Source organism: Oncorhynchus tshawytscha, linkage group LG06 (genome assembly GCF_018296145.1).
Source record: "Oncorhynchus tshawytscha isolate Ot180627B linkage group LG06, Otsh_v2.0, whole genome shotgun sequence".
Classification (NCBI taxonomy): Eukaryota; Metazoa; Chordata; class Actinopteri; order Salmoniformes; family Salmonidae; genus Oncorhynchus; species Oncorhynchus tshawytscha.
Genome location: NC_056434.1, coordinates 28,250,106 through 28,264,334, shown reverse-complemented (window position 1 = coordinate 28,264,334; position 14,229 = coordinate 28,250,106). Strand labels below are relative to the sequence as shown.

Here is a 14,229-nt window from a genome sequence, read left to right as displayed (position 1 = left end):
AACTTCAATGGACTGAACCTTCTGTTGCTGTTCGGGTTTTGAACTCTGCCACCTCGAACCAGATTTCTAGGCTATTTGGTTTAAATGATGTAAATCACAGTGAGGGTCTGTGCAGGAATTGTATTGCTCCATGTGCAGAAAGTGCATCAAATTCCCTCAATGTATAATTTCCTTCTTTTATTTTCATTGTCAATGTGCATGCATGTCAAAGATGGATTGGCATTGAAAATGGTATTAATCCTTACTGTGTGTTTAATTGTTTTCAATAGACTTCATGGACACATCTGTGTTTACAATCACAGTAGGAGAATCTGGTAGCAAGGAGTTTCCAAAAGGCTCGGGTATTATCCTCAGTCAGGAGTACCAGAGCCCAGGGAGGAGACATGTCTGTGCAGTAGGACTGAGGAGCATAGTAGTAATTATGGTAGTCTTACTTCTGCTGTACAGCCACTGCACTGCATGAAGCTATTGCATGCACAACTCACTCAGCTTTAATGCCAATTACTAGGGATTCGGTGAAAGGATTCAGATGAATTAGAAATGAGTGGTCATGACCACTCATAACAAGTGTGTTAAGATTTGCATGGATTTGCATGGATTTGCATGGTAAATGCGGTTTCATAATTGTAAAGGAATATGTTTGTTGGACGCTCTGGTCCTCAAAGAATTTCAGCCTTATCACTGAATCCTCCAGGGCCATATGAAATATGATTAGAGTGTGGATTTCTAATTCTAATGGTAGATCTGGTTTAGGCGACAGCTAGTCAGTCTTCCTGGGGTCCGACAAATTAAAAAAAGACATTACAGACAAAAATACTTTGCAATTTACGTACATTCATTACCATTTACATACATTTAAACATCCTTGGACATGCAGATCGAGTTTCAAAGGTCAAGAATGACAATGATCAACACCTTATCTGTAGTGAGCTCAGAAATGAGGATACACCTTGATGTAATAATGTGAGTTTCCATTGCCCTGGCTTTGTGGCACAGCGTCACAATATGATCCTTTGGCTAGTGGTGAAAATTGTGAATTTCCTCAGTTACCTCTCCTCATGACATACTGTGTGTTTTCCTCTCAAGGCCACTGGGGACCTTATTACTGTCCACCCTCATTGAGAATAAAGCAGTGGCTCTGACACTGACTATTTATTTTACCTTTATTTAACTAGGCAAGTCAGTTAAGTACAAATTCTTATTTTCAATGACAGCCTAGGAACAGTGGGTTGCCTGTTCAGGGGCAGAACGACAGATTTGTACCTTGTCAGCTCAGGGGTTTGAACTTGCAACCTTCCGGTTACTAGTCCAACGCTCTAACCACTAGGCTACGCTGCCGCCCCACTATGACACTCAATACAGAACAAAAAACCCTCTGAAACATCAATGTAATGTATCCTATTTCGTGCGTAACACCCACCAACCAGGATGGCTCATGAGAACATGTTTAGTGCAACAGACACAATTTAAATATCACAAAGGCTCAATAACCCATAACTTTATATGGATTGTCAGCTAACATAATCTAAAATTAGCGGTTAGCTAATATGATCTATAACAGACAGTCAGCCAATACCATTTGAACAGGCCCATCCTCCATCAGATCCAGTGCTGTCAGACCGGTTTGGAAATATTGAAAGTCTTTATTCAGCAACAATGTCTCAGTCTATTTCCTCCGCAGGTCTTTTCACCGTGGAATAGTCTCCCGTTTATTGGCAAGACAGGGTCAGATAGATCATCATTCTGAGATGAGAGCTGTCACCATGCATAGAGGTTTAAAGCATTGACCTTAAGACAATAGCACTGGTGTTCTTTTCCTTCACCCCTCCATTCTTTTGGTTATCACTCTGGTTTTCTCTATTCAGGAAATGTTTTTGTCCCCTTCATGAATATAGATTGATTGACACGCAAACAGGGAATAGCAATTGTTCATATACATATTAAAACCGCCTCTGACTGATAATGTTGTTTTCAATTGTGGTTCCCATCTCTGCTGCTCATGTATCTCTTTTCTTTCTTTCTTCCTCTACTATTTAGCGATTTTAATGAGCAAATAAAGAAAAACTTAAACAAACTTTCAAAAGAGTGTGTGTTGTTCCACGGTGCACTGGTGTGTGTGTAGGCGGGAATCACCCAAAATAATTTTAAATCCCTCTCTTATTATTACACTGTATTTTACAGACTCTCCCTCTGGTAGCTTCGAACATTTGATGCAAGAGAGTAAAAAAAAGTCTCTCCGTCAACAGTGGGATTGCTATTTACTGATTACACCAAAATGTGTGTGTGTGTGTGTGTGTGTCTGTGTTGTTAAGAGATATCAGGGTAGGAGAGACAGGGAGAGCGTGCCTCTTGATCTAAAAATGGGCACTGTTTTTTTTTTAGCTTGGTGTGTGTTTATATAGAAGAGAAAGACCATATTGTCCAAACTAGTATCACGTTCATCAATCATTATCTCATTTTATTGTGAGTGATTTACAAGTTTAGTGACTCATATGGGTTTACTGTTAACTGAAATCTGTTATCCACATAGAGATCTTGGAAAGTGTCCCTGAAATATGGGGCCTGAGAGAACATAGTTGCAGTGACATTAATGTGTAGTGAGCCAAAATGGAATTGGGATCTTTAGGATGATTTAGCAGTTGGTGTTTGAGAGATGGGGGGGGGGGGCTGCAAAAAGGGATGGAAGATGTGCCTGGAAAAGAGAAAAGAGGGAAAAGACAGGAGGAAACAAAAACAATCTCTGACATCTGACCCAAAATGGAACAAAGTGTGCAATGTATGATTAACACAATGTTTCTACCGTAGCTTACTCCCAGAGACATCGTGATATCATGCAATAAACTATGAGATTGCCCAAACAGCTCTGCAATAGTTACACGTCTGCAAGTGGCTAAATTAAATACTGTGATGTAGCACTATCGCTCATAGCAATGCCAATGTTGCCTTCTCTGTTATAACACAGCACTGTTCCAGACATGTGGTTTTTAATCTAACCTTTGTGTGGTGGTCAAATAGATTTGAATGATAGGAATTCAGTAATGCTTATGCAGGGTTCTCCCCAAAGAATTTGAGAGGCGCTGCAGACTGGTTGCACCACGATGCACCATTATGCTCAAAATTTTACCAGTATCATACCACCCTGCATCCCACTGCTGGCTTGCCTCTGAAATTAAGCAGGGTTGGTCCTGGTCAGTCCCTGGATGGGAGACCAGATGGTGCTGGACGTGGTGTTGGAGGGCATGTAAAAGGCATTTGGGTGAAAGAGAAATGGGGGAGGTTTGGGCAAGTTGCTGTGGGGGGTGCAGGGCTGTTGGCTGAGTTAGGGGTAGCCAGGTGGAAAGCATGGCCAGCTGTAGAAAAATGCTTATTGAAATTCTGAATTATCATGGATTTATCGGTGGTGACAGTGTTTCCTAGCCTCAGTGCAGTGAGTGGGCAGCTGGGAGAAGGTGCTCTTATTCTCCAGGGACTTTACAGTGTCCCAGAACTTTTTGGAGTTTGTGCTACAGGATGCAAATTTCTGTTTGAAAAAGCTAGCCTTTGCTTTCCTAACTGCCTGTGTATATTGGTTCCTAACTTCCCTGAAAAGTTGCATATCGCAGGGGCTATTCGATGCTAATGCAGTACGCCACAGGATGTTTTTGTGCTGGTCAAGGGCAGTCAGGTTTGGAGTGAACCAAGGGCTATATCTGTTCCTGGTTCTACATTTTTTGAATGGGGCGTGCTTATTTAAAATGGTGAGGAAAGCACTTTTAAAGAATAACCAGGCATCCTCTACTGTCGGAATGAGGTCATTATCCTTCCAGGATACCCGGGCCGGGTCGATTAGAAAGGCTTGCTCGCTGAAGTGTTTTAGGGAGCGTTTCACAGTGATGAGGGGTGGTCATTTGACCGCAGACCCATTACGGACGCAGGCAATGAGTCAGTGATCGCTGAGATCCTGGTTGAAGACAGCAGAGGTGTATTTGGAGGGCAGGTTGGTTAGGATAATATCTATGAGGGTGCCGGTGTTTAAGGATTTGGGGTTGTACCTCGTAGGTTCATTGATAATTTGTGTGAGATTGAGGGCATCAAGCTTAGATTGTACTCTGTATGACACATAATGTTGTTCTTAACCATTTTTAAAAAGTGTTATTTTCTTGGTCTTCATTTTGTTGCATATTTGCAATGGTATGCCATAGATAGAAGCATCTTTGGAGATATTTCTTTATTTCTGGTGGCAGGCTGCTAGGCTCACTGTGTTAATATTTCATCTCAGCTCCACTTCTACAGTGTGTTGGCAGAACTGTTGAATTATGTAATGGATTGGGGATGGGAAATTCCTTTTCATTCACCACATTTTGGAGCATGTTTAGTGTATATGTTGATGTGTCCATATCTACAGTTGAAGTCGGAAATTTACATACACTAAGGCTGGAGTCATTAAAACTCATTTTCCAACCACTTTAACAAACTATAGTTTTGCAAGTCGGTTAGGAAATTTACTTTGTGCATGACACTTTGTGCATACCTTGTGAAGATGCTGGAGGAAACATGTACAAAAGTATCTATATCCACAGTAAAACGAGTCCAATATCGACATAATCTGAAAGGCAGTTCACCAAGGAAGAAGCCAGTGCTCCAAAACTGGCATAAAAAAGCCAGACTATGGTTTGCAACTGCACATGGGGACAAAGATCGCACTTTGGTTTGAATAACAAAGATTGCCCTCTGGTTTGAATAAATAAAAATAGATCTGTTTGGCTATAATGACCATCGTTATGTTAGGAGGAAAAAGGGGGAGGCTTGCAAGCCGAAGAACTCCATCCCAATCGTGAAGCAAGGGGGTGGCAGCATCATGTTGTGGGGGTGCTTTGCTCCAGGAGGGACTGGTGCACTATCACAAAATAGATGGCATCATGAGGGAGGAAAATTATGTGGAAATATTGAAGCAACATCTCAAGAAATTGGTCAGGAAGTTAAAGCTTGGTCACAAATGGGTCTTCCAAATGGACAATGACCCGAAGCATACTTCTGAAGTTGTGGCAAAATGCCTTAAGGACAACAAAGTCAAGGTTTTGGAGTGGCCATCATAAATCTTTGACCTCAATCCTATAGAACATTTGTGGGCAGAACTGAAAAAGCGTGTGCGAGCAAGGAGGCGGAAGGCTACCCAAAATATTTGACCCAAGTTAAACAATTTAAAGGCAATGCTACCAAATACTAATTGAGTGTATGTAAACTTCCGACTCACTGGGAATGTGATGAAAGAAATAAAAGCTGAAATAAATCATTCTCTCTACTATTATCCTGACATTTCACATTTTTAAAATAAAGTGGTGATCCTAACTGACCTAAGACATGGAATTTTTACTGGGATTAAATGTCAGGAATTGTGAAAAACTGAGTTTAAATGTAGGTGGCTAAGGTGTATGTAAACTTCTGACTTCAACTGTATGTTTTCAGTGCTGTGACCCAGTTCTTTCAAAATACTGATAGGGATGGGGAGGAGGGATGTTGCGTGGGGGCGTATCCCCCTTGTCTTTTTGTCTCATTTCATCAGATTCCTTCTTTTTATTGATCAACATTATTGATGATAATCATCTCACTTGCCCTTTATTTTTCCCCAATTGGTAGTTACAGTCTTGTCTCATCACTGCACCACCCGTACGGACTTTGGAGAGGCGAAGCTTGAGAGCCGTGTGTCCCCCGAAACACAACCCAACCAAGCTGCACTGCTTCTTGACACAATGCCCACTTAACCCGTAAGCCAGCTGCACCAATGTGTCGGAGGAAATAGCGTACACCGTACGCCTGGCCCGCCACAGGAGTCACTAGTACGCAATGGGACAAGACATCCCTGCCGGCCAAACCCTCCCCTAACCCGGACAACGCTGGGCCAATTGTGCACCGCCCCATGGGTCTCCCGGTTGTGGCCGGTCTTCGACAGAGCCTGGACTCAAACCCAGAATCTCTAGTGGCACAGCGCCACTCGGGAGGCTCACTTGCCCTTTTAAAACAAAGCATAACATAAATGTACTGCTCTATGAAACACATTAAAAGTCTGTTCTCTTCCCATATTGCTCATGAGTCAATATGAACATAAACAAGAGGTAATAAACCATTCCATTCAAAGGATTTTCACTACCTGTAATCTCACACTAACATTGCTCCTGCACAAACACCCTCACGCAAGCACACACACACACACACAACCTCCTACTCAAGGTGCTCAGTATTGTTTTGCCTATACTGCATGTGACTCTCACAATAACAGTACACAATTTTATAAGTGTAATTTGCTGGTTTTAAACCGTATATTATGTGAAAATACATTCAATTTTAGGACAACTGAAATTAAAGTAAAGAAGTTAATCTCCTACATACAGTACATTACTACTCCTCAACTGTGAAAAACATCTGACAACAACAGTCTCCTTTTTATGATTACGAAAATAACTGGTCCCCAATATACCTTGACTATACAAAACATTAAGGACACCTGCTCTTTCCATGACATAGAATGACCAGGTGAATCCAGGTGAAAGCTACAATCCCTTATTGATGTCACTTGTTAACTCCACTTCAATCAGTGTAGATGAAGGGGAGGAGACACATTAAAGAAGGGATTTTAAGCCTTGTGCCATTCAGAGGGTGAATGGGCAAGACAAAAGATTTACGTGCCTTCGAACGGGGTATGGTAGTAGGTGACAAGCGCACCGGTTTGTGTCAAGAACTGTAAGGCTGATGGGTTTTTCACGCTCAACAGCTTCCCATGTGTATAAAGAATGATCCACCACCCAAAGGACATCCAGCCAATTAGACACAACTGTGGAAAGCATTGGAGTCAACATGGGCCAGCATCCCTGTAGAACGCTTTAAACACCTTGTAGAATCCATGCCCCGACTCAATATTAGGAAGGTGTTCCTAATGTTTGGTATATTCAGTGTATGTTAGAGTTTTAAAAAAAAGTTTTACTTTTCATCACTCTGAGAAATTTGATTATTCTTATAACCATGAGTTTTGGCGATCTCTCCATCAAGGAGCAGTCGGATTCTAGAAAGGTAGAATAATAAGTCTAACAAGGAAGAAATATACATTGTTAATCATTACTAATAAGCAACAACACAATGATTGTTGGTCCACGTGATATACAGACCATTGATTTGTCTTTCAGTGCTTGATCCCATGATCACATTGACCATGAGATTAATGTGTACTTAATAATTGTGCAATACATCAATGTACATGAAGGCTACATATCTTACACTTCAGTGTGATGTTTTAATTCAAAGGAATATATTATTTTCAAGTATTGCATTACTTTATAGCCATATGGACAACCCCTTTTTGAAGAGGTGAGTTTGGTTAGTATGCCTCTTTACAGTGCTTCAGTTTAGAGATTACACAATGAAGACAAATCCTAGCCTATAAGAGGTCAAATCAAACTGAAGTAGCAATACTAGCATTATCCTCTGTGCTGAGAAATGTAAACAAATAAGACATCATTTAAAGCTATCTAGCCTTTCCTTCAAATTACGTATATCATATGATTGCAATGATCTGTCTGCTAGCTATTTCTCTAGAATATATGCATCTGTGCTTTCTGTATAACATCACCTTACAGTAGCTATGTTCCTGGGCAGTTAACACAGACAGACTGGGGCTGATCTACATCTTAGCCAGCAGGTTACTGATCAGCCTCTGTAGGTCCTGAGTGCGCATTCTTGTGGTATCCAGTACCTCCTCATGGTTGGCCTTCTCCTGGCTGTCGTAGTCTGTGACCACCTTGTTGGTGATGAGAGACAGGCCAAAGACACGAAGACCACAGTGACGAGCCACCACCACTTCAGGGACTGTACTCATACCTACAGAGCACAGAGAGGGTGAAAAAGAAGACAAGCACTAGAGTTCTGTAGAAGAAATGGACATCTATTGAAAGATTTCAGGGCATTGATAAAGCCCAATGAACCATACTAACCCACAGCATCTGCGCCTAGTTTCTGGAGAGCTCTGCACTCTGCGATGGTCTCAAAGTTGGGACCTGCCACCATGCAGTACACGCCTTGCTGGATGAAGGAGGAACAGCCCTGCTCCTCAGCAGTCTCTTTGGCCAGTATAGAAAGGTCTTTGTCATAGGCGTCCGACATGCAGGGAAAACGGACTCCAAACCTGAAGAGATACATAAAGTCCTGTGTCATATCAGAGACCCTCAATGTCAGGTAAAGGATAAAGTACAATCCAAGAAGTCCACAAGTATAATACCCGTGCGCTTTACTGTAATATAATGCCAGTAATCAGGCTTCTCAGACAGCAGGAACGTGCAACATGACCCTTCCTTCCAAAGATCAAGAGACTGCTATTCTAACCAGGAGTGATGGAAGGCTCACCTTTCATCGTTGTGACCACACAGTGGGTTCTGGCCTGCAAAGCCTGGCATGTTGATGTGATCCTTGATCAGCATGATGTCACCGACTTTAAAGTTGGGGTTTAGCCCCCCAGCAGCATTAGTGACAATCAGGGTCTCCACCCCGAGCAGGAAGAACACTCGCACCGGGTATGTCACCTAGAGAGAAAGAAGAACTAGAGATAAGAGATCACATGCTCAGTACTAACATTTTTTAATAGCAAGCCTGCACTGTTTTCATTTAGTGTGTTCCCTCAGGCTACTACTCCACTATCAGATATTTACAATACAACATCCATGTGTAGGTGTGTGTAGAGTGTGTGTCTTATCATGTCAGAGTGCAGATTATATTGTGTCCAAAGATTTACGATGAAAATTCAACTCACACTGTCAAAGGTTAACCCAAATTGCCTGGTATGCTACTTTTACAGAGGTTAAAAGCTAACTCAAGACACTAACTGTGTTATTCTAACATTATGGGACTTATGTTCTTCATAAAAGTACAAACTGGTGAAGTATCATTGAGTATCCTCACTACTCATTTGAAAGAATATAGTAGCTGCATTTAAAATTAAATATCATCCCATAAAACAGATGTCAGGTTTACCATGGGATACACAAGCATTTCAATACACTTCCACAACATACATTAAAAATGTAATGAGGATATGGCTATGGTGGGTAGAGAAAGTGGAGCTCACTGTGGCAATGTTGTAGCCTTCGTAGAAGTGGAAGCGGCCCTGCATGCAGACACACTGCTTCCCCTGCAGCTCCCCAAAGACCAGCTGACTGGCATGTCCTTGTACTGCAGTGGTGCAACAAGAAAAAAAGGTGGAGCATTTTTATAGAATTACTGAATGTAAATATTTTAGTCAGGTCCCAAGGACAGGAAGCAGCAGCCAGCATTGGGTGAAGGTCTGGTTCTGGGTCACAGTGAAAGACTGGTGTTCTTATTTCAACTTTCAAAACATCCACCTAAACATTTCTTATCTAACATTAAATTATTAAATGCATAAGTTATCAATGATCATTATAACGTATATTGAGCTTTGGTCAAGTGTTCACTAAGCATAACACTGTAAGATAGTATGTAATGTCTACAGGATGATGTAATGATGCATGTACAAACTGAAGACAGCGTGTTGCTGTACATTTTCCGGTGGGACAGTACAGGATAAGGATATTGTCTGACCTGTGCTGTTGGGGAAGCATGGGATGTCCTTGTAGGGAAACACAGTCTTGTTGTCCAGCAGGTCAGCCAGGCCGCCCAGGCCAGAGCCACAGATGATGGCTACTTTAGGCCTCTGCTCAGTGTGGGACAGCAACCAATCAGCTGTTTCTCTATAATCCTCATATTTGTAACTGAGGAAAGAAACATAGTAAGTGCATGCTATTCAGTGAAATATAATAATAATAATATATGCCATTCAGCAGAAGCTTCTATCCAAAGTGACTTACATTAATTTGTGCATATATTTTTACATATGGGTGGTCACAGGAATCGAACCCACAATCCTGACGTTAATTTAAATCATCAAAGATAATCTGTGTTTCAGCTGAGATAGGTTACTATATACCTTTCATCTGAACACAACCAATAGTAACTTTTCTTAGTTGATGAGCTCAACCTGTCAATTACAGAAGGGTGATCTTCAAAAGTATCTTAGCAACTTCTACAGCTGGTAACAACAGAATCACAGACACAACACACCCTGTAACCCCCTCTCTTGGTAGTGTGTGTGTGTGTGTGTGTGTGTGTGTGTGTGTGTGTGTGTGTGTGTGAGAGAGAGAGAGAGAGAGAGAGAGAGAGAGAGAGAGAGAGAGAAAGAGAAAGAGAAAGAGAGTTTATCTACTTGAATTAAATTGAATCGTGAGTTCAACAAAATGTAATTAACTTCTACACATTCAAACTCTACAAGCACATCGACTTCATTTGAGACACATCACTGTTGTCGGCAAACTCATCGGGTGAATGATTGATTGCAAGTCCTGTAATTTAAAAGCAGGCTTACACAGCTTTTATAAGTTACCATAAACCCAATTAGATCACTTGACTAGAGGTCACTCTAACAAACATTAGTTGCAGAAGGCAGTTTGAGTTCTGCTAGTAAAAAAAAAAAAATATCATCCTCATATTCGATGTTAGCAATAAACCTCCAGTCACCATAAACTTTTATATCGGCAGGGCATGTTTTATGGGTTGTATACGCTTCATAATAAAGCTGGATTTAAAACGGAAAATAGTGGCAATTCAACCTTCTGCTCGCTGTAGTAAAATGGTGGGAGCTACAAAGGCTCACTGAGCAAGTGAAATAAGCAGCAGGATTGGATGATTCAGTGGCAGCGCAGTGCGGAGCTGTCCGTGGTGCTGCTGCCTGCTGCGGGATCAGCGCATTCCATTCAGGATGGTCCACAGAGCCGCGCGACTGCACACTCCTACTGAACCAGGCGCACAATGAACACGCACAATGGCCACTCATTTTGTATTTATTGACAGACAACGGCGAGTCCCTTTCCTTTCAAATGAGCTGGCAAAAGCTTGGGCTACTTTCAATGCTTGAATTCGTTTTGCATAGAGTTTGCATGAAAAGGAAGCATGTTTCTTTAAGTGCTGCCCACGCTAACGTGTATCTACGTATGAGGATGTAGGCAGCCTAGTTACTAACAATGATAGGGAGATAAAAAGCTTAAATATTGTTAACCTTATAAACAATATACATTTTCGATTTGTAAATCAACTATTTGTATTGATATCTATCAAATAGAGCCACGATATCTCTTGTCATATGTGAAAACATGCCTATTTCATGTAGCCTAATCCACCGACACATTATTACCTACGATATGACGATTTTACTGACCTAAACTGGCATTTTAGCAGAATTTTCATGGGTTACTGTGAAAATTATTATAGGCTCTACTGTGTAGCCCGTTCACTTCGTTTTACTTCGATATACACCAATATGTTATTTTACCTGCATTTGTTTGAGGATGACTTGTTCATTGCTGATGACGAGGTAAAGCTACAGTAGAAATGGTTTGTTCTTCAGCCACAGCGTTTAGCGACAAACGGTACTCGTAGGACAAGGTCAGTGATGGGAGGGTGGCGTGACGGAGGAGGAGTCGTTGGACTTGCGGTTCCTTTGAAATGTCTCGTTGTTCTAATCCAATTGTCTAACAGACTGGGGCGCTCACTGACCCGCGCAATAAACCTTGAGGACTGACACTGACAGCGGGCTAGCCGTTGACAACATAGGGAACTGAAAGGATCCTATGACTAAAGCAGAACAAATAATACATAACTCTACATTAAAGCTTAACCACAAAACAATGATTAACTGACAGTGAAGGTGCATGAAGGGGAACTTTTGTCTACCTGAAACCACACTCTCACACTGAAAATACCCAGTTAATAGTTTGGTTAACACTCAGAGCAGAGACCTCAATTAGTCAACTATGATTTGGGCTGGGGGGGGATCCCCCAAAATATAATAAAATATGCCCACTCTTTTGAATGTCTCCATGTGCTCTGACTCATGTGAAATGCAAAAAGTGTGGTTAGACGTCAGGTTTTGGCCTGGTTGTGTAGGACTACATCAAGAAATATTGCAGTTTGCAGGCTACTTCAAGGTCTTTCTCGGCCCATTTGCTGAAGTCAATCCCCTACACTGTTGTAATGTTCTAACTCAACCTGATATCTTATCAATTAATGTGGCATAGGGAGTTAGGCCTGGACTCATACGGTAATTTTTTGGTGATGCAGAATAGACATGTGCATTTTGAGAGAAATCCCCTGGTATCAGGGTCTTCAGGACAAAATAGTCTGCTACTCTATTATTCATGATCTTTCACACGTTCTACTACCTAGTGCATACTCATGCATATGTTTACTGGGATAAAATAACTGTTAAAGAAACATTAAACATTTTTGATAGCAAACATTACAAATATGCTGGCACCACAATTTATAGATTAATACCCCAAATGTAGCATACATATTGTCTAACGAGACTTCCAAACTGTTTCACATGTAGTTTGAGTGCTCAGAAAGGAATGCATGCATAGCCTACTAATGAAGCCTAGTTAGATAAATCTAACATTTGTCATCTTGATACCGAATTAGAATTATTAACTTTGATCATATCTATTGAATTCAATTATTTACTTAATGGGCTTAACATAGGCGGCTAGATAGAAGACTGGTCACTCTAATAAGTGACCTCAACCCAGAGTCTCTCAGAGCGTTCACAGTCAGCCCACTGACACCCCTATCAGACCACAGCAAAATCACAGTCTACTTAAACAGAGCAATACTCAATCATGAGGCATCAAAGCCAAAGGAACTGAGTAACATTAAGAAATGCTATAGATGGAAGGAATGCAGTTTGGAAACCTACCAAAAAACAATTAGGCAACAACAAATTCAATCCCTTTTAGACAATTTCCTGGGTAAAACGTTCCACTGTAATAGTGAAGGTGTAAACTTGGCAGTGGAAAATCTCAACAGTATATTTGACCTCTCAGCTTCCCTATCAAATCTAAAAATCTCAAATAGAAAACCGAAGAAAATTAACAACAATGACAAATGGTTTGATGAAGAATGCAAAAATCTAAGAAAGAAATTGAGAAACCTGTCCAACCAAAAACATAGAGACCCGGAAAACCTGAGTCTACGCCTTCACTATGGTGAATCACTAAAACAATACAGAAATACACTACGGAAAAAGAAGGAACAGCATGTCAGAAATCAGCTCAATGTAATTGAAGAATCCATAGACTCTAACCACTTCTGGGAAAATTGGAAAACACTAAACAAACAACAACACAAAGAATTATCTATCCAAAACGGAGATGTATGGGTAAACCACTTCTCCAATCTTTTTGGCTCTATAACACAGAATAAAGAGCAAAAACATATACCTGATCAAATACAGATCTTAGAATCAACTATTAAAGACTACCAGAACCCACTGGATTCTCCAAATACATTGAATGAGTTACAGGACAAAATAAAAACCCTCCAACCCAAAAAGGCCTGTGGTGTTGATGGTATCCTCAATGAAATGATCAAATATACAGACAACAAATTCCAATTGGCTATACTAAAACTCTTTAACATCATCCTTAGCTCTGGCATCTTCCCCAATATTTGGAACCAAGGACTGATCACCCCAATCCACAAAAGTGGAGACAAATTTGACCCAAATAACTACTGTGGAATATGCATCAACAGTAACCTTGGGAAAATCCTCTGCATTATCATTAACAGCAGACTCGTACACTTCCTCAATGAAAACAATGTACTGAGCAAATGTCAAATTGGCTTTTTACCAAATTACCGTACAACAGACCATGTATTCACCCTGCACACCCTAATTGACAACCAAACAAACCAAAACAAAGGCAAAGTCTTCTCATGCTTTGTTGATTTCAAAAAGCCTTCGACTCAATTTGGCATGAGGGTCTGCTATACAAACTGATGGAAAGTGGTGTTGGGGGTAAAACCTACGACATTATAAAATCCATGTACACAAACAACAAGTGTGCGGTTAAAATTGGCAAAAAACACACACATTTCTTCACACAGGGTCGTGGGGTTAGACAGGGATGCAGCTTAAGCCCCACCCTCTTCAACATATATATCAACGAATTGGCGCGGGCACTAGAAAGGTCTGCAGCACCCGGCCTCACCCTGCTAGAATCCGAAGTCAAATGTCTGCTGTTTGCTGATGATCTGGTGCTTCTGTCACCAACCAAGGAGGGCCTACAGCAGCACCTAGATCTTATGCACAGATTCTGTCAGACCTGGGCCCTGACAGTAAATCTCAGTAAGACCAAAATA

At 41.1% G+C, this 14,229-nt stretch overlaps 1 protein-coding gene across 1 annotated transcript; it reads right to left on the bottom strand.

Moving 5' to 3' along the window:
- Positions 1–6,272: 6,272 nt before the first annotated feature.
- On the bottom strand, positions 6,273–11,619 carry pnp6 (purine nucleoside phosphorylase 6). The gene is made up of 6 exons (XM_024423521.2): positions 11,363–11,619; positions 9,580–9,749; positions 9,089–9,192; positions 8,371–8,546; positions 7,962–8,152; positions 6,273–7,848 (listed from the first exon to the last, which is right to left on the bottom strand). The coding sequence occupies exons 1-6, from the start codon at positions 11,389–11,391 to the stop codon at positions 7,652–7,654; spliced, it is 867 nt and encodes a 288-aa protein (XP_024279289.1). The 5' UTR covers positions 11,392–11,619; the 3' UTR covers positions 6,273–7,651.
- Between the last annotated feature and the right edge of the window lie 2,610 nt (positions 11,620–14,229).

Bases quoted from the DNA above. Each gene is read 5' to 3' on its own strand.
- pnp6 (XM_024423521.2), bottom strand. From the start codon at position 11,391: ATGAACAAGTCATCCTCAAACAAATGCAG. The intron at 9,750-11,362 runs GTAAAATAACAT...TTCTTTCCTCAG, and splicing joins TCATCCTCAAACAAATGCAG to TTACAAATATGAGGATTATA. The intron at 9,193-9,579 runs GTCAGACAATAT...GCACCACTGCAG, and splicing joins ATGCTTCCCCAACAGCACAG to TACAAGGACATGCCAGTCAG.